The following is a 23787-nucleotide window of genomic DNA, read 5'->3' as shown; positions in this document are numbered from 1 at the left end:
CAAAATTATCATTGTCCCCAGATCCTGTTTGCCTGGCACGGTATTATGACGCCTTCCATGCTGTTCAGTTCCATCCAGTGGAGCCATTATTTATAGTTACTGCCAATTCACGAAAAGGAGTCTCCTTGTGGGATATTCGGAAGCCTAGAGTGTAAGTAGACCATTAATATCTACTATTTCTCAATGTTAATGATGTGTGGACTTTGTTTGGGTCATCCTGTGTAGGGCGTGGTATATAGATTAATTTGTCATCAATGACAAATTTTCAGTGTCTTTATGTAAACCTTTTACTTTGATAACAGTAATATTAGTTTAATTAACTTGATTGAAGCAGCCTTAGTATTTTTTTTTAGAATAATATAAAAGAAAATTGCACATTATATGAGTGAAAGTGGCTTGGTAATACTGTGCTTCACTTAAATTTGTTAAAGTAATTGCATTTTTTTCTTTATCTTTTATCATAGTTAGGGTCTATGTAATGATAGTGAAAAGAAATTAAATATTTAATTGTAAATTTTGATATGGATAGATTTTTATTCTCTATGACACTTACATGTTTATATTGCACTTGATTATAAAATGGGCAATACAAAGTGAATAGCATGGCTTATAGTTAGACAACAGTTAGGCAAACCAATGAAGCATGATAACAATTTGGTTGATTTTCATCAATGGGGTTGACAATCTCACTCTGTTTCTTGAAATTCTTATATAGTGACTTCAGCAGAAGTTTTCCCTTGCTCCTTATATACACTACCCTTAGATAAAGCTTTGAGTCTTGCTACTTTTTTGGGAACCTGGTATTACAGCACATGGTACCAAGCCAGAGTTATGATTATGGTGTGTTGCAGATAGAGGAATAACACTAAGTAAACTAAAATTACACACAGATCTGTTTCTTGTTAGACTACTTAGCTGGAATTGTCATATGTTACCTTTTAGTTAATAACACCAATGTCTCACACATATTTAATTAATTTCATATATTTTGGGATTATTTGATTTTATTGACAGTATTATGTCACTTTCCTCTCTTAGGAAATTCTCTGATATACATTATTTTACTTTCATACTATATCATCTTAATCTCCTTTGTATTTAATGAAATATATGAGAAGTACAATATTTAACCTGTTCAGCATATTGTGATTGGCTACTTCATCCTGCAGACCTGTTTTGCGATATGGGGAGAAAAAATGTGCACAAGCCTCCATTTGTGCCAGATTCAACAGAGTTGGCACTCAGATCATTGCACTGAGAAGAAGGCTTCCACCTGTTCTGTATGACACACACAGTTCAAAGCCTGTTTGCCAGGTAATGTATATAACTTTTCTTTTTTATATATGAGATGTACATCATTAAGAACATGGTAAGAATTTAAATTCAGTATTGAGATTTCTGTATATACCAGAATATAAGATGATTTTTTTTTCTGCAAATTTTGAGGCTCATAAATTAAGGGGTCATCTTATATACTGAGAATAAAATACAAACCTTTAACCCTGTGATGAGCATTAAGCACCACTATACCTTGGAATCAATTCTGCAGTCACACACATATGTACATTATATATATATATATATATATATATATATATATATATATATATATATATATATATATATATATATATATATATATATATATATATAGGTAACTCTTGATTTACGCGAGACGCGTTCCAAGAAGCATTGCGTATTTCAAAATTCACGTAAAACGAACATGTAATTCTCATAAGAAACAATAGATTATAGGGGGGATGCAGGATGTGGTCCAAAAAAATTCATACAAAATACTCTATTTATTTGGCTAAATTAACATGTTTTTATTATTTACCATTCTAAATACTAGAAGTGTATTTAAAGTAAAGGGAAAAGCAAGAAATGATAAGAGAAAACAACAAAACAAAGAATATGTAAACACAACACTCACTGCATCACAGCCTTCACCACTCACACCACAGTCAGTTACCATCTTCCTCTGAGCTTTTCCACATTATCAAAAATCCACTTATCAAAAATAACCCCACAGTATAAAGGAGGGTATAGAAAAACCTAACTTTTTTCATACGGTAAGCCCAGTTGTTTTGAAACTTTCATATTTTGTTTGAGGGGGTTAAAAATAGGCTATTCTGTCCATTTCATCAAGTTTTGGTGAATGGTTGCGGAGAAAAAACAGAGCGTTGTTTTAGTTTTTTTTTATTTCACAGATTTTATGTTTCAGTTAATTACTGTGAAAAAAACACCATAGAAACTTTGTACATACACGCAACTATTCAGGACGCAGTTTTTCAAATTTTTGTTTTGTCTTTGAAAAAAAATTCAACGTTTCTGAAAAAAAGTCATTGTCTCTGTCTGTATCTCGTTTTCAATTGACATTATCAAAAATCTGGCTCCACAAAATATTGCATTTGAGTTATTCTTTAAGATGATACCAAGCAAAAGGGGATCAGAGTTTACATTGATTTAGAGAAATTTTTGAAGTGTAAAAAACCTACTTTTGAGATATCCGCTCCTAAAGATTTTTTTCAATTTGGTCATTGTTTTCATATTTGTATTAATCTCATTGATATACTGTCATACCTCACCCAACACGACAGTTAGGTTCCTTAACTTGTCGTGCACGGTGAGATTCGTGTTGGTAATAATAGGCCCTATGGGAAAATAGGGGTTAGGTTCCCAGATCCTCCCAAAATAACACTTTTTTTTTTTACCAAAATGACTTAAAAAAACCAATAAATGAAGTACCAAACACACATTTTATTAAACTACAGTACTAGTACCTTATTTAGTTTATTTGCTGGTTGGAGAGGGCTTGAAATACGAAGTGATGGGCCTCTGACTGGCCATGGCTAAGATGAAATCAAGAGAGCGCAAGGGAACCATGTCTGCACCCAACAACAGCATGACAAGGAGAGAGCCAGTGGCACGTGGCAGCGTGCTACCGCCAGCCCCGGGGCGAGTCCAAGACGCTTGGGAGGAGAGATTGTGTGCATCCACCAGGACCAGCAGAAGATTCAAATGGAGACCAAATCATGCAATCGCGAGACAAAGTCGTGCTCAGCGAAATATGGTATATTTTACTGATTCGTGTATATGTGAGATTTGTGTTTGGCAAATTTGTGTTCGGCGAGGTATGACAGTAAATATATATATATATATATATATATATATATATATATATATATATATATATATATATATATATATATATATACAGTAAAGTCCCGGGTTACGTCGGTCTCGAGTTACGTCAAACTCGTAGTTACGTCAGTCCACTATAAGGCAATTTAAGATTTAAAAAATTGAAAATTTATAAATCGTAAAGTGCGGATTTATTGTTATTGTTGGTGGTTGCCCGCCACACCGCCCGCCTCACGCTTGAATACAATAACACCCTGCCTCAGTTCCACCACACCATCGCCCCTGGCAAGAGTGTTATCCTACTTCTGCGTTTACTGACTCAAGTTCTTAGTATCTTGCTCAATGGCACCAAAGAGAAAACTTCTTAGTGACAGCAGTGATGCTAAGAAAAGGAAAACCATTATGCTGCAAGAAAAAGAGGACATAATTAAAAGACATGAGAAGGGAGGCAGCAGCTGTGTGTGAGGGAGGGAAGAAGAAAATGGGAAGCCCGTTACCATGACAACGGGGAGGTTGACGACCTTGAGGGCTTGCACACCCATCACAACAATAACAACTCCGGAGCCTTCGCCTGGGCCACACGACACTCGCAGCTGACTTGCACCATCTGCGCCTGTCTGCTGATCCCTATTGCCCTTTCCTATTGCATTTCCTGCCCGCTGCCCACGCTTCTACTCCCACCGCACTGCACTACGCTCCCAGCTGTCCACCCTGTGGGCGTCACAACATTCGACCTGCCCACCCTCCTGGCAGCCTCAGGCGTCCACCCCTCTCGGCAACCTACAGTCCTTCATGTTCGTGGCCCTAATCAACAACAAAAACAAGCTTGTGTTTCATATTCCTACATACTTGTAAATAATATAACAATATAACCTTTAACTTACCTGAATGACCATAAACAATGATTGGTTGAAAACTTGATAATATGCTTTGAAATGTACGGAAACTCGAGTTACGTACAAAATTGACTTACGTCATGTTTCAGGAACATAACTCTGACGTAAACCGAGACCTTACTGTATATATATTTATTTGTTGTTCCAGCCTAGCAGCGAAAAGTGGTTGAGTTGTTTGTTTACATTTCTCTGTGAGACGCTCCAAGGCAGAACTTCCAAGTATCAAATGACCAAGATGAGCTGCTCTGTCGTTTGAGTTTATCTTTTGATAATTAAATAATCTTTCCGTCAAGAAGCCATTTTTAAATGTCTTGTGTGATTGTGTCATAGCCTGACACTACTTGACCAGGAGTCAAGTAGGGAGGTGTGTCATTTAGCTCTCTAATTTTTGCCTCACAGGTATAAGTTGACGAGAATTAGAATGAGAAACATCAAGAAGAGAAGACAACTAGAATAGGTATTATCTCCCCCTCCAAGATGCTCTCCTCATCCCATGCCTCACTGCCAGGCTTCTCCACCATCTCTCTATATCATAAGATTGTTATGATCTTTTCAAACACTTTTTTTTTTCTTACTGCCTTCATCATCACAACTTTACATGACAGCTCTCACAATAACATTGTTACAAAAAATTATGTTGAGACAGAGGTAAAAAGCTGCACCAGACGAACAATAAATACATCACTTTCATTATCTCACTTCAACACACTAATAATGACTCAGGTAGTGTCCAGTTCAGCAGTGAAACAGCAAATTGCCATGACGCTGCTGATGGCCCCTTCCCAACCCTCACATTTTCTAGAGAAGCAGGTATCTAACATGTTATCATTCTATCATTCTCCAGGAAGTCATTATTGTATGCACAATCATTTAATGTGCTTTCATTCATTGTTTTCTTACCCATTTGGGTTATGTACATGTTTTTTTCTCAATTTATAAGGGGTTGAAAGAGGAAATTCCGCGCATATGGATATTTTGCGTATCCGCCAGGGCCTTAGCTGCTATAATCAGGATACGTGAGCGATTACTGTATTAAAATTTAGACTTTATTTCCACACCACCCAATGGCGTAAAAGTCTTTTCTTTCTTTAACCTACCATATTAATATATTATCAACTAAGCATCTGAAAACAATGCTGTATACAAAGATAAATGTTATTGTACCTATACAGTATCTCACACTTAAAATGGATGAGAAAGATAGATCTTAAAATAAACATACATATATTTTGAGTGCATACGTGTATCTGATTTACGACCGTTTCGACTTACGACTGGTTGGTCATAACCGATCTAGGTCATAACTCGGATGGTGCCTGTATATATATATATATATATATATATATATATATATATATATATATATATATATATATATATATATATATATATATACATATACAGTAAGTCCCCGTTATATGGTAGTTCTTTATCCGGTAAATTCACAGTTACTGTATTTAGAAATTACTACCCTCAATTCGATATATGGTAAGAAAAATTCACAGATACAGTATCCGCTCATGTCATCCGAGAGGGCCCAGAGCAGGGGAGCAGGGGTGATGACGTCATCCACGCCACACCTCCTCGCCACTCACAGTACTGACTTTAACTTGACCACCCTTGGAGCCTGTTATCTCTTCCCATTCCCCCTTTTTTAACTGCATTACATATTACTTACATGCATTACTAATTAGATGAATAAATGGAATATTAAAGGGTGTATTGTAAGCACAAATATATTCATAATAATTATGGCAAACATTTAAAGCCTACTACCAGCAGCGAACCATGCAGCAACTGATAAAGGGCACAGATCAGCCTGGCAAGCCCACTATCAGAGAATGGTGGAAGTCGTATAACATCAGGCATGCCTTAGATAGCATCAAGTCATCTTGGGATGAAGTGAAAATGTCTACCATGAACTTGGCATGGAATAAAGTATGGCCAGAATGCGCATGATTTCCCAGGCTTCACTGAAGACGACATCGGTGCGATCAGAAATGACAGTAAATCTGTGCCATAGGGCTGGCTTCGATGAATTTAATGATGATTAGGTTCAAGATCTTTTGGAAAGCCATGCTGAACCTCTCTCAAATGATGAACTTATAGAGCAAGACAAGGCATCACAGGAGGCAGAAAAGAGGGAGACGAGGAAAAAGAACTTGTGTGTGACCTGGACACAAAAACTCTTAGAGAATGTCTCGGTGGTATTGGAAAAGCTCTAGAAACCCTGAAGGAACGTGACCCAAATCCTGCCAGGAGTAGCAAAGTGGCTCATGACGTAGAGAAAAGTGTCAAGATTTATCAAGAAATCTATGATGTAAAAAGAAAAAACAAACAGTCCTCCATCTACTCATTCTTCAAGCCAGTCAGACATGCCGTCCCTGTCACACCTACCGACCCTGTTACAGCTGGCCCTTCCACATCCACTACCGATGGTTCTACAGCTGGGCCTTCCTCCATATCCTCTTTATTCAAACCAGTGAAACGTGCTGACCCTGCTACAGTTGTCCCTTCCACATGTGCTTCTGACAGTGCAGACTATGACGTCTAATCCTTGTCTGCCCACTCAGCCAAAGATGAGTAAGGGCTGAAATCCCTACTGTTCCTTAGCCTTGGTAGGGACATCATCTGATAGAATACATGGTGAGTGAAAGGTAAATAAAAACTTTTCATGTTTATTTCTTTTGCGCAGTACTTTACATTTATTTTTTATGATTATTTTCATGTATTTTAATTTCTGTAGGGGTGACTTTTGATGTACTGGAACGCATTCCCTATTATTACATGCTATAATGGGTTCAGTATACGGTAATTTTGATTTGCGGTAAGGAATGCATATGTACCGTATAACAAGGACTTACTGTACTCGTAGATATGTCCTGCGGATTTTTTGCTATATCATGGGGTCGATGGCATCACTTACAAAATACTGTATGTACAGTAATTCGGTAAGTTGGTGTGTAATAATGACATCAATGTAAGTTATTACATACGTAAAGTACTGTACATGTATTGTTCGTATATACATACAGTACTGTACACATGTTAACGTACAAAAATGTTTATAAGAGTGTGGGGAAGGGTAATACAGTAGAGGGAATGGTTGATAAGAGTGTGAGGAAGGTTTATGCAGTGGCAAGAAGGGTTGATAATAGTGTGGGGAGGTTTAAAAAGGTTTAAAATGTTACATATTTAGCAAAGTATATATAGTGTCATTACTTCGCGGATTTTCACCTTTCGCGGGTGGTTACAGAACCCATCCCCCACAATAAACAAGGGAACACTGTATTTGGAAATCTAATGGATGATCTTCAGTCATTATTTGAGAATACCAGTGGTGAGATTTTCCAACAGGATGGGGCACCAGCTCATACTGCTAAAATTGTCAAAGAATGGCTAGATAATTGTGAAATCAACACCATAAAAGACTGGCCTGGCAATTCACCAGATATTTCTCTAATAGAGAATTTATGGCTTGTATATAAGGCCAAATTATGAGGCTGTGACACCTCCACACTCTCCAAGCTGGAAAAAGAGCTTCACAATTGTTGGGCAGACTTCAAGCCTGAGACACTTCAAAATTCTGCTAATAGTGTGCCAAAACATCTCAGGTAGGTGTCCAAGAAAAAAGGAAATGCAATAAAGTACTAAGTATTTGGTAGAGTTAGAATTTGTATGTTTTTGTTGGATCTGACATGAAATGTGTAACAAAAAACTATTGGTGTGGTAACTTGTTGCACAGACTGTAGGCTTACCTAGCTGATAAGTCAACCTCCTTAAATATTACTTAGCCTGGTCCAGTGTCACACTGAGTCACTAAGTACTAGGTTGTGAATTAAGTTTTATCTACAGTAAAATAAATGAAACAATTAAAACATTGAAAACACCATCTACTTCAAGCATTTCAACATAAGCTATCAATTTTTACTTTTTTTTCTGTACTCACCTGTTTCACCACTATATCAGATGAATATTTACTCTTAAAATTCTAGTAGTAAGTGTCCAACCACCTACATACAGTCCTGCTACTCACAGGGACTGCACATACTCCCAAAAGGAATATGTTCAAGGATGATGTGAATATTTCATAGGCAAGGACCAGGGAAGCTCAGGGAGATAGCCTCTTCTTTCACCATGTTGTGCAGAGGACTGAGTCTGTAGTAAGTAGGAACAACAATGTACCTACACAAATACCGTAGTTTATTACTATCGAATATTTTAATGATACAAAAGCTAAAATTTAAAACATAATCTTTTCGTAACAAAATGATCATTGTTGTTTGCTCAGTGCTGCCACCTAGTGATGAACATTTTGTTTGAACAGCTGTTTAGGCACGAAATTTTAAATATGATTTTGTTTTTAGATATTTTAGATTATTGAAGGCATTATGATTTTTACTTTTATATCAATTAAATATTCTTTAGTAATAAACTACACTTAACCCTCGGCTATCGCGCCCAATTGGGGCCGAAATAGCCACGCCATTGTCGAAAATGCGATAGCCGAATTGAACAACTAATGGTAAAAATTGTTATTGGTACTGCAACCACAAATTTTACTCCTAATATCCTTCATTTTTACTTCTTTTTAAATTACTGTATAATCCATTGGTACCAATTAAAACATGTCAAAAGTTATAACATAAAAAAAAAATTACATCAGCTCATTGTATTTACTAGAGATGTACCGATGCATCAGTATCGGTATCGGAATCGGTGGTATCGGCCCATTTTTTGGGTATCGGTATCGGCTTATTTTATGCCGATACTTACGATACCTAAAAGGAATTTACTACTTAGTGATATATTCGATATAAGATATTGATTACTGAGTAATTTACCTTTGCAAATGGCTTCAAAAAGCTTCTAGAATTGCTTCTATTTCACAAACGTTCTCAGAAGGACTTACAGCATCCCCCAAAACAAAGCCTCCCATCTGATAACGATCGCCGTCCACCAACTCATCCTGGTGTCCAGTGCAGTAATCACTATAAGTAGTAGTATCGGTATCGGTGGTATCGGTATCGATGGTAGTATCGGTATCTGCCCAATTAGGTGGTATCGGTATCGGAATCGGCCAAAATTCTGGTATCGGTTTTGGCCAATGAGCGCTCAGATACCTCATGACGTCATGGCTGGGCGCGCGATAGCAGGCATCTGAGGTCACGATAATGAAATTTTAGCAGCTTTTCATGGGTGCGTGATAGCAATAAAACGCGATAGCTGAAGTCGCGATAGCCGAGGGTTGACTGTATGGTGTTTGTGTAGGTACGTTGTTGTTCCTTCTTACTACAGAGTGTCAGTCCACTACACAACATGATGGTGGAAGAGGCTGTCTCCCTGAGCCAGGAGTCCTATCAGGGAGTTTGGCAGTATCTAATGCAACATCTTTTCCACTCTTTACATTTTTCTTTAGTGGACCTTTACCACTTTTAATTGATGATGCATCCTCACAGTAATTGGCAAAATATTCTAGCAGCTTATCTTTTGATTTATTAATGTCCGAAAGAGTTTGCTTGGCCACACCATACTCCTCACAAACACTTGCAATTCTATCTCCTTTCTCTAATTTTCTTATGAATTCCAGCTTTTATGTAACAGCTAAGGCCATTCAGTTATGTCTAACACCCTTGGGAGACATTGAGGTACTGGAAAATGCACAAACTTGCTCACTGACACTGGACTATACACAGTATTCAATAATGTCGGCCGGACTTGTTTACAATCACCTGCTGCAGCGGCGCCGCCATCTATTGGTCGTTTCTGAAAGTGTGTGAGGTACACGTTGTTTGAATTTATTTGTGGGCCGTCTGGACTCAGATTATTAAATCACTATCTGGAGACTGTGCGGATTAACTGAAATCTGGATAACTGTGTACAGGTAACCTCCGCTTAACGAACGGGTTACATTCCTAAAAAAACTTTTGTTAAGTGAATTTTCGTTAAGCGAACCAATTATAATAAGTTTGACCCCTGATTTGAACTTCCATTGAGAGTAAACAAAGCAAGAGTGCATTATAGTACAGTAAAACGTTTAATGAAAGTAAAAATTGTTAAGTTAAACATTTAAGCAGTTTAACAGTAAGCCCCAAATTTAGCAAAATCCAGCTTAGCGAAACCCTTATTTAGTGACTGTCTGGAAAAAGGCAAAGCCCTCAAGTTTAGCGATTTTCTCTCATATTTAGCGAATGTACTGCGCTCTGAGCCAATCGCGTGTCTGTTTGGCCGTGACGTCAGCCCCACAGTGCCTCCGGCATTCCCGCTCGACACTTGAGCTATAGTGTGTGTTAATCCAGCGTGTGAACTCATTTTTTGTGCTCCCATCCTCACTGTTTAGCGAGTTTCGTTATCACCATGGCCTCCACTAGTGGTTCGGGGGCTGCTGATTCTCGTGAAGGTGGCGATGTTGCAGCTGTAAATGGGGACTCGAAATGGGGACTTTGGGCAGACGAAAGACTGACTGGTATTTTTCCCTATTTAAAGTAGTATTCAAATTTGGCGAAATTCCAATTTAGCGATGGTTTTGGCAGACTAATAGGATCGCTAAATGTGGGGGCTTACTGTATGTAAGTAACTTTATAATGTTGATGACCTTAAATTTATGAAGGGAGGGAGAGTGGAACGGGAAAGACGCTAGCTGGTAACCTGTGGAATGTAAACAAAGGGCGTATCATTGTACCGCATACAAAACTTATGTACCACATTTCCACAAGGCTTTCCATTTTATCCATTGCAAAGTCACGAATTCAGATGGTTCTTTTAGCTTGCAAGGAAGATATGGTCTCACTAGCCTTCTTAATAGAGTCTGCTGACTTGAAAATAGTAGAGACAGTAGATGGAGTCAAGCCACGGTGGCAAGCAATACTTTAGTTTTCTCGCCTCACTCATGTCTGGGAATGATATCCAGCTTCACTTCGAGAGTAAGAGACTTCCTTTTCTTCTTAGCAATGCTAGGTAACATTGCAGGGCTGGTTGCAAGGCGTTTTGGTGGCTTTTTGAGCGTGAGATGACGAGCTGGTGCTGGACCCTGGTTTTGTTTTGAACTAAGAGGAGGGAAGGGTAGGGGAATGAGTGGTGCGCATGTTGTCCACGAGAGGCGCTGGTGTATTCAAAAGCCTGTCAGCTTGCGTGATACGGCGGGGCTTTCAAACTTGGAAAAAATCACCTCGATAAAATTTTATTAAAGCGAGTTTGGTGTTCATTATATGAGCAGATGGTAGTAAAAGGAAACGTTCCTTGTAGAGAAATTTCATTGTGTGAATGTTCATTAAGCGGGTGTTGCTTGTGTCTGGATTATAGCAGTCAAGGCCCTGCCAGATACGCAAGATATCTGGAAATGCGGAATTTCCTCTCCCAACCTCTTATAAATTGAGAAAAACATGTACATAACCTAAAATTGGTAAGAAATCAATGTATGAAATGAAAGCACATTAAATGTATAATCTGTAACAAAAAATGGTACATAAACAGTAAAAGGGGTGGTACACACAGCAGTAAGTGGTGGTTGGATGTATGTATACACAGCAGGAAGTGGTGGGGGGAGTAGAGAGTAGGGAGAAGGCAGCCTATAGCTCTTCCTCACCACTGAAGTCGGCCACCATGCCGATGTCCTGTGAGGGTGGAACATTTCTACTTACTGCAAACTTGATAAATAAAATAAGACAAACAAAAAGAAAAATATTATAAAATGAAATTATTAAAATTGAAAACAAACAAACACAAACTTGTCTGGGCTGTGGTGTAGGGGTGTGTGGAGATGGTGTGGGCAGTGCCGATGATGACATTGGTGAGGGGGTGGGTGGTAGGAGTGGGGTGGCTGGGTGGCTGTGGGTGTGAATGGTGCTGGGGCTGTGTGAGGGAGACCAGGAGAGTGGCTCAGGAGAATCAGGGGAATCCTCGGATGAAGGGTGGGAAGCTAGTGTAGCTGATGGATTTGGCGAAGGAGTGGTTGGCTTGAAAAATGAGTCGAGCCTTGTCTGCTGCAATGGCCAATTGCTGTGCATCCTGATGATGGCCTCTCGAATCATTCTCAGAGTAAGAGCATAACTCTGCAGTTCTGCATTTGAATTGGGGTGGTGGATAAGGTGGTGAGCATGCGATCAGGCAGACATCCACGTGTAGGTTTGAATCCCATCACATACCACTTTGAAGCTATGCCATTTGTTGAGTGGTTTAAAGTTACCTATATGTCACCATGATACCCAGGTTCTAGATGGTAACACCAAAGATGTGCTTGGGTGGTGATAGGGGCCCTAATATGGGTAACACTATAAATAAAATTGCCTGTGCCACTAATGGGCAGAAGCTGAATAGAACTTCCCACACATTCTTCAAGTGTGCCTACAGGCATTATAGGCCATAACATAAAAAAATGAAAAAGTAAAAACTCCAGCGCAGCTTCAGTTCCTCCCCTTGCTGTTGTAAATGATGGCCTGGGGGGAGGGGATCATCATAATCTTCCTCGGAAGCCGTTTCTTCTGGGTGCAGCACCATCTCAGGAATATCATGTTCAGTCAGGACTTGCAAGCCTTCATCACAGTCAAGTTAGTCTTGAACATCATCTGGTGTAGCTTATTCCTGTCTCATGCAGCCTCGAAGTCCTCAAGTCCACCTGTCGCTCTCATCTGGTTGGTGGTAGATTATTGAGATGGAGATGTGGTGTATTTGTACGGTGTGTAAGGTTCATTGGATTGCTAGTGGAGTGTTTTGCTGTTGGGTTGAAGAGTTCATGGTGTGGATGGTTGCTTGGATGAGTCAGTGACAGCGAAGAGTGTGCTGGTTGGCTGGCTTTCATCATCACCAAGACAAGGTAAACAGTCTGATTTACTGTGTCTACTTTCCTGTGACTGACACAGTGTATAGATAGGATATTTTTTTATTTGTGTTAAGTATGTGAGTGATATCAGGAGGTAACAGAAAAGTGGCTATTGTCAGTTGCCTCAAACACCTGTGTTTCAGTGGGGAAAAGAATACAGGTAGTCCTCGATTTATACGGTAGATGCGTTCCAGAAGGGACCGTATAAAGTAAGGAATGAATACCCAACTCCCTAGACTATTTTTTTAGTATAAAAGAGCAGACCTGAGCTTTGTACAGTACCTCCAGCCCCTTTCCATCAAGTAGCCATGCGATCCTCATGAGCGTGACTACCAGCACATCCACTTCGTCCCTTGGTTGAACAGCCTCCCCCTCCAGGGCGAGACTCAGGGGTGACCACCACCACCACCACCACCACCACCACCACCACCACCACTAGACTTTGAAGGATGTGTTCAAAATAAAATAATCTTTCACTGTACATATACATTTTGCATTAAACACATTTCTATTATGCTTATTAATGCTTTTATTAATAAACTTACAAAGACAAAAATGACTATGAGAAAGGAAATGTTTAAACACAAAATTATTTTATTAGTACCTTCTTCCTCTATTTTGCTACTTCCTCCTCTGATGTGTCACCATTGTCGTCGTCTTTCTCCGATTCTGTTACTGGACTTGGTGTGTGTGGTCTGAAGAAGCTTGTTATTGATTGCTGCTTTTTGTTTTGTTGTTTTTCTTTGAGAAGAACCTCATAGCACATAATTTTTTTCCATGACCCCTCTGATGACGATGGTGCTTCTTTCAATATTTGGGTTAATTTCTTCAAGAATTTTCATTGACTGCACCAACAAGTCCATACACTGAGACAAGTTGGCTGCTGTGAGGACTCGCTGGGGTTGTCCCGATGTGTCTGGCGTATCACCACCAGCTGGAGATGCGGAAGGGTGCTTGAGAGCCATGGTAAACACTGGGCACGAGAGGGAGATGTTGCCACAACCATGCGTAGGTGAACAATGAGGCTGCTTGGTGCGCGGCCAGGGTGAGAGGGATGTGGGTGGAGGGAAACAGCTAGCTAGCAACACCTGCATTTTTTAACTAAATCGCGTGAATTTTAACTTTCTTGAAACCGTATAATTCTGAGGAATTCGTACAATGTGATGAATAACCCCTATTTTTGGACACCGTATAACTCTAAATTCATATAAAGTAACCGTATAAATTGAGGACTGCCTGTATTAGGTTTAGTAGAGGAGAGATAGTGTTTAACAAATTGAAAATTTGATATAAGACTGAATGTTGGAGAAATTAATGAAGAAAAAGTACCGCATACAAAACTTGCGTACCAGATTTCCACAAGGCTTTCCATTTTATCCATTGCAGAGTCTCGAGTTCAGGTGGTTCTTTTAACTTGCAAGGAAGATATGATCTCACCAGCCTTCTTGAATAGAGACTGGTGACTTGAAAATGGTAGACAGTAGATGGAGTTGCACCATGGTGGGAAGCAATGTTATTAGTTTTCTCGCCTCGTGTCTGAATAATATCCAGCTTCACTTCGAGAGTAAGAGACTTTCTGGTCTTCTTAGCAACGTTAGGTGACATTGCAGGGCGTTTTGGTGACATATAGAGTGAGGAAAGACGAGCTGCTGCTGACGCTGTTATTGTTTTGAACTAGGGGGAGTGAGTGGTGCGCGTGTTGTCCACGAGAGGTGCTGGTGTATTCAAAAGCCTGTCGGCTTGTGTGATACGGCGGGGCTTTCAAACTTGGAAAATATTACCTGGATAAAATTTTGTTAAAGCGAGTTTGGTGTTCGTTAAATGAGCAGATGGTAGTAAAAGGAAACCTTCATTGTAGCAAAATTTCGTTGTGTGAACCTTCGTTAAGCAGGGGTTGCCTGTACTAAGGAAATTATATTACTGGAAAATGCTTTTCTGTACAGTTAAGTTCTCCCTCTACTCACTGGAGTGAAAAATATGTTAAACTTCGGATTACAAAGCAAGTAAATTTAATGTTTTAGTTCATGAGCTGGCTACTTTCTCTTCCAGACACGTCTGTGGTTCCTCATATGTCTGTCTGTATGTCTGGTGATGCATGTGTGTCCCTACACTAGGCTATGACCTTAATAACTAAAAAATTTAATATTATTATCCCCTGCATTACATTTAGAGGACAGACTATGACTGCTCCTTATGTTGTGAGACACAAAGTTAAATGTTCACTGAGGTTCACTACATAAGGTGGTAGCAGTTAGCGAGCAGTCTAGGGTATAGAAGCTAGTGGTGATGGTGAGGTATGGTTGATGAAGTGGTCTCCTCAGAACCACCTCAGGGACAGAGGAACTGACACAAACCACTTGCTGGTGTTATCATAGATAGACACCTACACTGTCCCCACAGCACCCACACTCACACACTGAAAGAAACAACATATTTTACCCTTTAACTCACACTTCGCCACGGTAGTATGGTTCCATATTCATACAAACTCTAAAGTGTGCATAGATATTGCTAAAGCACTATACCTGAAAAGATGCTTGATACTGGCTGGAATCTAGATGAGGCTGGTATGGAGGTCAGGTTGGTAATGGCAGATGTGTGCATTTAGGTCCTCCTCCTTAAGAAGGAATCGACCTGCCACCTATCGCCGATACATGCAAGTCATGCGTGCAGAGTTTGAATATGAATCTAAGTGGTGTTTAAAAATGCTTCATGGAGCATTACATACTGATGGGTTCATTACAGCACTGTCTTTAATTATCAGTTTACAGTATCCCCCTGAACCTCACTGGGACCAATTATATTTGGGTAGGTGTCTACTGCCTCCTCTTGAATAGTGTGTTCACCTGTAAGAATGTGCAAAGGTAGGTAGTTGCATTAAGAGGTAGAGTGATAAAGACTATACAAATGGGTAGTGTATTGACCATTGTATGCTGTTTCAATTCCATCTTTATTTGATTATTATCATTATCTTACAAAATCTCTTCTTTTCTAGTTTGACGCTGAACACTACTACAACTCATGTACCATGAAGAGTTGTTGTTTTGCGGGTGACAATGATCAGTTTGTTCTTTCTGGATCAGATGACTTCAATCTATACATGTGGAAAATACCAGAGAGGAATAGTTCAAGTGAGTGTTAAGTATCTTTTCTTTCATGTGATTAATGTTAATGATTCTAAGTAATATGTGATGCAATATTTTTATATTATTTTTTACTACTGTGAACAAGTGGCTACATAAAAAAAGAAAAAAGGGCCAGACAAGCAGTAGGTCTGTGAGTGAATACAGGTGTACCCTGATGTATGATTGTAATTGGTTCCTGAAAATTCATTCTTAAAGTGATTGATAATATAGCAAACTTAAGAATGAATATAAAAAATAGTAGTGTGTTCCAAGACCTTTGTGTAAGTGCCCCCTTAAATATATAAAAGCCATGAAATATAATACAGGTTGAACCTCCTTAATCCGGTATTCTTTCATCCGGCAAAATTTTTGTTTGCTGGAATTTTGAATTGGCCGGAGTAATTTGCTGGACCGCCGATAGGACGCGGCGGTGCTGTACTGTGTTTTGGAGCCTGGGCATTCTGGGTCAAATTTGGATCAGTACCATGCTGCCGCTCATTGCAAGCACCACCCCCTCCAGGTGTATAAACATTTTTTTCTGTAATATTTGCCCCTAAACATGGCTTCCAAGCGACCAGGAAGTGATAGTGTTGTGTGTGAACCAAAGAAAGAGCGCAAACATATGACAATATCAGTGCAACAGAAAGTGGAGCTATTGAGGAAGCTAGATAAAGGTTTTTCAGTGCAGAGCCTATGCCAACAGTACAACATTGGCTCATCAACCGTCTATGATATAAAAAAGCAGAAGAATCAACTTCTCAAGTTTTACAGTGAGTGTGAGAGCAAGAAGAACATGGAGGTTTGTAGAACATTTAAGGAGGGTAAAAGCAGTGATTTAGACTGCTCTCATGCAGTGATTTAAGCTTCGGCGCGCTGGTAACGTCCCTGTGTCCAGCGAGATGATAATGGCGCAGGCAAAAATTTTCCATGCTGAACTTAATTTACAGCAATGTGTTTTTCTATATACTTCTGCATGTATATTTTCATGTACAACTATCATATATCAAAACAATGTTACAGCTACACTTGTATAATGCAGGGTAAGTATATAGAGGGTGTTTTGGGGACCACCTATAGTTCGGAATTTTCCATGGTCCGGCAAGTCTAAGGTCCGGTGGTTGCCGGATTTGGGAGGTTCAACCTGTATAATGAATCAATTACCTAAAGTGATAAAACACATGTTACATTAATTAAATAAACACGGGAAGTGCTATATTCTGCATTAGAGAGAGAGAGAGAGAGAGAGAGAGAGAGAGAGAGACATTGTCACTTTTATTCTCAAGGTCACTCAGTGATTGGCAGTTACACAGCCACAATTTATCTCTCAAACATACAGTTAACTCTGTATTAGAAAACTTTCTTGTGTTTTAAGATCTAAGAAATTTGTTAAATAAGCAAACATTTGATAATTTTGAAATAATGCCATAATTTGCAAGTCTCCAATAGCCTTAAAAGGGGTTATATCTAAAATTTGGTAAACAAATACAAAGTAAATTTTCCACTGTACATTACTGTACATATATCATCACTCATATCACTACTGCTAAACATGTATGCTATTTGGCAGGGGAAAAAGTGAAAAGTGAATAAGAATGTATATCCTCTCAAATATGCCATATGAGGAAATGTACTGCTAACTATTCCTTATGTTTTAGGGTTAATCAGATGATTAATACAGTTTCTATTTTATTACAGGAAATTTTGTATCTGAAGCTCACATGGTGCTAAAAGGTCATCGATCAATTGTCAATGAAGTGAGATTCAACCCACAAAACTTCATTATAGCATCTTCTGGGGTTGAAAAAATAGTAAAGGTATGACATCTTGGCTTATTTAGTATAATAGTGTCCAAACATTGAATTACAATTATTTAATTTCCAAAACTCATTATTTAAAGAATTAAGTTATATAGAAAATGAGTGTATAAATAATAAAAAAAAAAGTTTTATAAAATATTACTTGTGTGTATTTTGTAACCATGTATTAAATGAATGCTGCATATACAAAGAGATTATATTGCTCAAAGCTTAAGTTCTGTTGTGTGGATTATGAGCCAACTGCTTAGCCATATTTTTCTTTGTCTTCTCTCTTTCATGATTTTTCTAGTAGTCACAGGTTTATAAAGAAAAATAATGAATCATAGATATATCTCAAAAGTTTGAGTATTAGAAAAAATTCACAAGATCTGCATTAAGTATAAACATACCTTTACAGATCACATGAGGCGGTGGCGTAGTGGATAAGTTGGTGAGCCTGGGATCGGGCAGATGTCCATATGTAGGTTCGAATCCCACTGCATACCGCTTTGAAGCTATGCCATTTGCTGAGTGGTTTAGTTACCCACATGTCACCATGATACCCAAGTTGTAGGTGGTTACACCAAAGATGTGCTTGGGTGGTGATATGGGCCCTAATATGGGTACCACTATAAATAAAATTGTCTGTACCACTAATGGGCAGAAACTTAATGGCACTTCCCACATATACTCTTCAAGTATGCCTACAGGTGTTATAGGGAATAAAAAAAGAAAAAAAAAAAATGTAGAGCCAGAGGGATAAACTTGCCATTTCAACATCTTTTAGTTAGAGGTAGAATGAGGTAGGTGTAACCCTTTGTTATAACAAGCCAAAATTGACCATGCAGGAGAGATACAGATGGCTTAATACCATGGATGTTTTGCACGTAAATACAAAATTGCGAAACTTTTGGCTCTACATGCCTCATATAGATATAGAAATGGGAGAGTGAAAATAGCTACTGCTTATTATTTATGGTAATATTATATCATATCTTCTTCTTTACTATTCTACAGATTTAAATCTTAAGTGCTTGAGAACTGGAATCAGAATTAAGTAATGTTTAACTAATGAAATTGTTTTTCACAGCTTTGGAGTGGATTGTCTCTTCCTGGATCCAAAGGAAACTTGAAGACAAATTCATCTGGAAACTTAATGACTAGAAGAGTATACACACATGATGAATACATAGGACTTGTTATGGAAAGTGGCCAGGTACTTGGGGTATGTTGTGGGGCCACAAGCAAGGAGTCATGCCACTGTGGATGCCTTTATTTTTCATATTAGTATTATTATAACAATACAATGTTCTTGACAATGACACTTTATCATATATACTTCAGACCATTTTTGTATTTAATTTGCAAAGAAAATAGATGTAATAATATAATTTAACTTTTATGAGGTGCAAAATGGTTCCAATTGACAGAGGAGTAAAAAATTGAAGATGTCAGTTAAGGCTTTGTTTCAATGTAAATAGCTTGAGAAGAGTAGATATGAAGCATTGCACACAGAAAGGGAGTCATGTGCCACCCTTGGCCAGACTGGTTATTGCATATAACCGTATTTTCATCCTTCTTGCACGACACCTATCCAGCAGCCAGTCAGCTGGCCAGCAAAGTCAATGTGTCATACATCACTAGCGCTTTACACATGTTTTTGCAATAGATTGCTCTTTATGATGCTACAAATATTTTGTGTATAGTAACAGAGTTACATCATTGTACTGCGTACAATGTCTGGCCATCATTCTGGCAAGGCCAGTCCCATACATAGCCCATCTGGAGGAGTGATTGGAGGCGATGTTAACTTCAAATGAGGTTTTTCCTCACACCGTGATTTTTTATGAATATACCACTTGCTTTAGTGATGATACAGATTATGTAGGATACATAGGAAGTGATAGTGATTCTGATGATGTGCATAGTGTAGGTGATACTGTACTCGTCGCAGTGAGAAATGGCTGATAGGGCGTGGAAACCAAGGGGTTCCCCCATTAGTGCTACATCACAGATCACAGGCCTGCTCTCTCTCTCTCTCTCTCTCGCTCTCTCTTCCAAGAAGTACCTATTGATGTAAGTAACTGCCTTAGCTTGACTGTGAAGATGGCCATATGGCAAGCTTGAAGCAGAGGAATGGTCCATAGCAAAATTGTATGTCTGCAATGCCAAGAATTCCTCCACTAACAGTGTGGTGAAGGAAGCGGCAATCTCGCCCTCTTTCACTGATATGCCACGTTTATGACTGGGAGAGATGCAACCTTTATACAGAAAACACCCTTTGATTTTCAACTCAGTGGTGATGTGGAACAAAAGTTCTAAGAATAACTTCGGAAATGCACCAATTTATATAGAAACACAAAGAAAGAAAGAAAGAAAGACAGAGGCAGAGGTTACATAGGTTGAGTGGGGTTGGAGAAAAAGATAGACAGTGATAATGGCAACACTGGAGGAATCTACTTGACACGCCCTACCAGCCATTTCTCACTGGGATGAGTGTAGTCTGGTATAAGGTGGTGATAGTGGCATTAGTGGAATATGTGGCCATGACTCAGGACCAATTAGCTTATGTAGAATACGTCTCTAGTAGTCCTTAAGTATGGAAAGCTTGGCCTGCAAGTCACATTTTCCTGAAGAAGCCCCATAGGCGAAACTAGTCAAGAGTGAAATTTTAGCTTAGTTTTACCATCATCCACAAAAATATTATCTTTACTCAGTCTAAAAATATTGATATTTCATGTTTTCATGATATCAAGGATATCCAACATCATTGATAAACGTCTAAATTGCTGCTGACCCTCTGTAATAATGAAATGCATTTAATCTCTGATGACAAGATGGCCATCAACACAGAAGGCCTTGATTCACATCTAGCTCACCATTTGATGGTGATGAGCAAATGTGAACTGGGTTTATTCTATTTTTTGACAATGAGACAGTTGTTAAGGCAGAAAGTGTCAATTCACATCTAGTTCAGCATTTGTGATATCACAGACGGTGATAGCATAGTGTAAACCAACCCTCACGTGGGTTTTAAGGTTACCACACTTTGATGTCATTCTCAGATTTTTTTTGGCTTATGTGTCACTCCTTCTCTCTTCATATATTTTAGATCTGAGTAAGACTGTATTGTCAGATTATATTTGAGTGACATAATTTCAGCTAGTTTCATGCTACAAAATTGCATGTATCTTAATTTGCTGCTGTATCCTCTGTGAAACACTGAAAAAAATCACTACACTGTACTAAATTGCAACAAGAGAATTCTCGTCTGATGCTTTGATTAACAAAAGTCGCTTTTAGTTATGCTTGTTTGGAGAAAAGTGAGCTTTTTTATCAAGTGTCTCTGCCTTTATCCCCATTGCAGCTTTTTTGTTTTGTACACATTCTCATGTGCAAATCTCACCTGATGTTGGAGACATGCACTAGTGTGGTTAATATAGTGAGGGATTGAGTGCTGTGAGTTAGGGTGTACTGTTGACTCTCACTAACTAATAGGGGGAAAGGTTGGTCCAACAAATGCAAATGTCCGACTTATATGAATTCCCTGCCTCCCCACACACACGGCCCGGTAGCTCAGTGGTTAGAGCGCTGGCTTCACAAGCCAGATAACCGGGGTTCGATTCCCTGGCCGGGTGGAGATATTTGGGTGTGTCTCCTTTCACGTGTAGCCCCTGTTCACCTAGCAGTGAGTAGGTACGGGATGTAAATCGAGGAGTTGTGACCTTGTTGTCCCGGTGTGTGGTGTGTGCCTGGTCTCAGACCTATCCCAAGATCGGAAATAATGAGCTCTGAGCTCGCTCCGTAGGGTAACGTCTGGCTGTCTCGTCAGAGACTGCAGCAGATCAAACAGTGAATACACACACACACACACACACACACACACACACACACACACACACACACACACACACACACACACACACACGTTGAGACTTGGAACAGTTTGAGTGAGGAAGTGGTATCAGCAAAGAGTGTACATAGTTTTAAAGAAAAATTGGATAAGTGTAGATATGGAGACGGGACCACACGAGCATAAAGCCCAGGCCCTGTAAAACTACAACTAGGTAAATACAACTAGGTAAATACACACACACACACACACACACACACACACACACACACACACACACACACACACACAGAAGAGGAGAAGAAAGAGTTTTCTGGAGAATCTTGGATATGAGACTGAGGAAGTGGTTCATAACCCAGAAAAGTACAGCAAGAAAGGACTAAAGAAACTTACGATGAGCGGAATGTAATGTATTCCAACATAAATGGAGTGATATCAGGATTTAGAACTCAACGATTACTTGAGGACAAGAACCCAGATATTGTGGGTCTTACTGAAACAAAACTGAGAGAGGAGAAGACCTGATGATGGTTGGAGAAGGAAATATAATGTTTGGAAAAGAAATAGAGTAGGTAAGATGGGAGGAGGAGTGATGTTGCTGGTTAAAAAGATATAAAGGTGGATCAAGTGAAAGAAGGTATGGGAAAGGCAGAAGTGCTAAAGATCAGAGCAGAAACTAATGAAGGAAAAAGAGGCACTACATAGTGGTGTACGTACCACCTAAGACAAATGCATGGTCAGTACAGGAATATGAAGAAATGATAAGAGATACAGGAACATGTCTGGAAGAAATGTTGGGTGGCTGTGAACGAACTATAATGATGGGAGATTTTAATTGTAAAGAGGTGTGTTGGGAGGACTGGTCAATGGAAGGATCAGAGACAACATGGGGAAATACACTATTGACACTGGCAATGGAAAATGTGTTAACTCAGTGGGTCAAAGAAGATACTAGGTTTGGAGGAGAGGAGCATCGTCAAGACTGGACTTGGTCTTTAGTACAGAGCCAATGGTCATTGAGGAGATGAGGGTGGAGTGCCCTTTAGCAAAGAGTGATCATGCAGTTTTGGAGTTCAAGGTGATAGATGAAGAGAAATCTAGAAGAAATGAAGAATATAAAGTGGGAAGATGGAATTATGCCAAGACAGATTTTGGAAACCTAAAGAAATTCTTTCAAGAGACAAATTGGATGAAATTCAAGAGTGCTAAGGAGCAAATGAAAAGTGGAAGGAATTTATAAAAATATACAAAGAAGGTGAGAAAAATTTGTACCAATAAGACAACATAGAAGTTGGAAAGCAGGACTGGTTTAACGATAGATGTGAAAAGGCTAGAACAAGAAAAGAGGATGCATGGAAGAGGTGGAGAAGGAAAAGACGGATTAAGCAGTGGGAAAGTTACAAAAGAGCAAGAAATGAATATGTGTTGATTAGAAGAGAAGAAAGAAAGAAACAAGAAAAGGATATAATTGATAAATGTAAAGACCAACCAAGGCTTTTTACAGACATGTGAACAACAACATCAAAAATAGAGAAAGTATTGAAAGTTTAGAAGTAAATGGAGTATGCAGTGAGGATCCCAGGAAATGGCAGAGGCTATGAATGGATGCTTTCGGAAGGTATTCACAAAGGAGACTGCTTTTGACAAACCACTGGTAATGGAACAGAAAGGGATTATGAAGGAGTTTCAAGTAACTGTGGAGGAGATCAAGAATATGATGGGGAGTTTAGAAGTGAGAAAAGCTGTGGGACCTGATGGGGTATCAGGATGGATTTTAAGAGAATGCAGGGAGCAACTGGCAGAAAAAGTTTGTGAAGTAATTGATGCCTCATTAAGGGAAGGTGTAGTGCCCCAAGACTGGAAAAGAGCTAACATTGTCCCAATTTATAAATCAGGTAACAAGAGAGACCCATTGAACTATAGACCAGTGTCACTTACAAGTGTGGTAGCTAAGATGTGTGAGAGGGTGGTGAAGAATAGATGGACAGACTTCTTGGAGAAAAATGACATACTTTGTGAGTGTCAATTTGGTTTTAGAAAAGGGCGTTCATGCACGACAAACCTGATATGTTACTATTCAGGGTGATAGATGTAATACAGGAAAGAGATGGTTGGGCTGATGGAATATATCTGGATTTAAAAAAGACCTTTGATA

At 39.0% G+C, this 23787-nt stretch overlaps 1 protein-coding gene across 2 annotated transcripts in view; it reads left to right on the top strand.

The window, feature by feature from the left end:
• LOC123517303 (DDB1- and CUL4-associated factor 5-like) overlaps positions 1-23787 on the top strand; it is an 81879-nt gene that overhangs the window by 21407 nt on the left and 36685 nt on the right. Inside the window, exons 4-8 of one of the 2 annotated variants that reach the window (XM_045277251.1) lie at positions 22-151; positions 1170-1314; positions 15854-15989; positions 17679-17797; positions 18870-18995. In XM_045277251.1, the coding sequence (XP_045133186.1) occupies positions 22-151; positions 1170-1314; positions 15854-15989; positions 17679-17797; positions 18870-18995 (656 nt within the window). Of the gene's footprint in view, positions 1-21; positions 152-1169; positions 1315-15853; positions 15990-17678; positions 17798-18869; positions 19005-23787 lie in introns of both variants that reach the window. The other variant, XM_045277250.1, reaches the window with a different exon arrangement.

Source organism: Portunus trituberculatus, chromosome 42 (genome assembly GCF_017591435.1).
Source record: "Portunus trituberculatus isolate SZX2019 chromosome 42, ASM1759143v1, whole genome shotgun sequence".
In the NCBI taxonomy this organism is placed as follows: Eukaryota; Metazoa; Arthropoda; class Malacostraca; order Decapoda; family Portunidae; genus Portunus; species Portunus trituberculatus.
The sequence above is the reverse complement of the archived record's forward strand: the minus strand, read 5'-3'. Positions and strand labels throughout refer to the sequence as shown.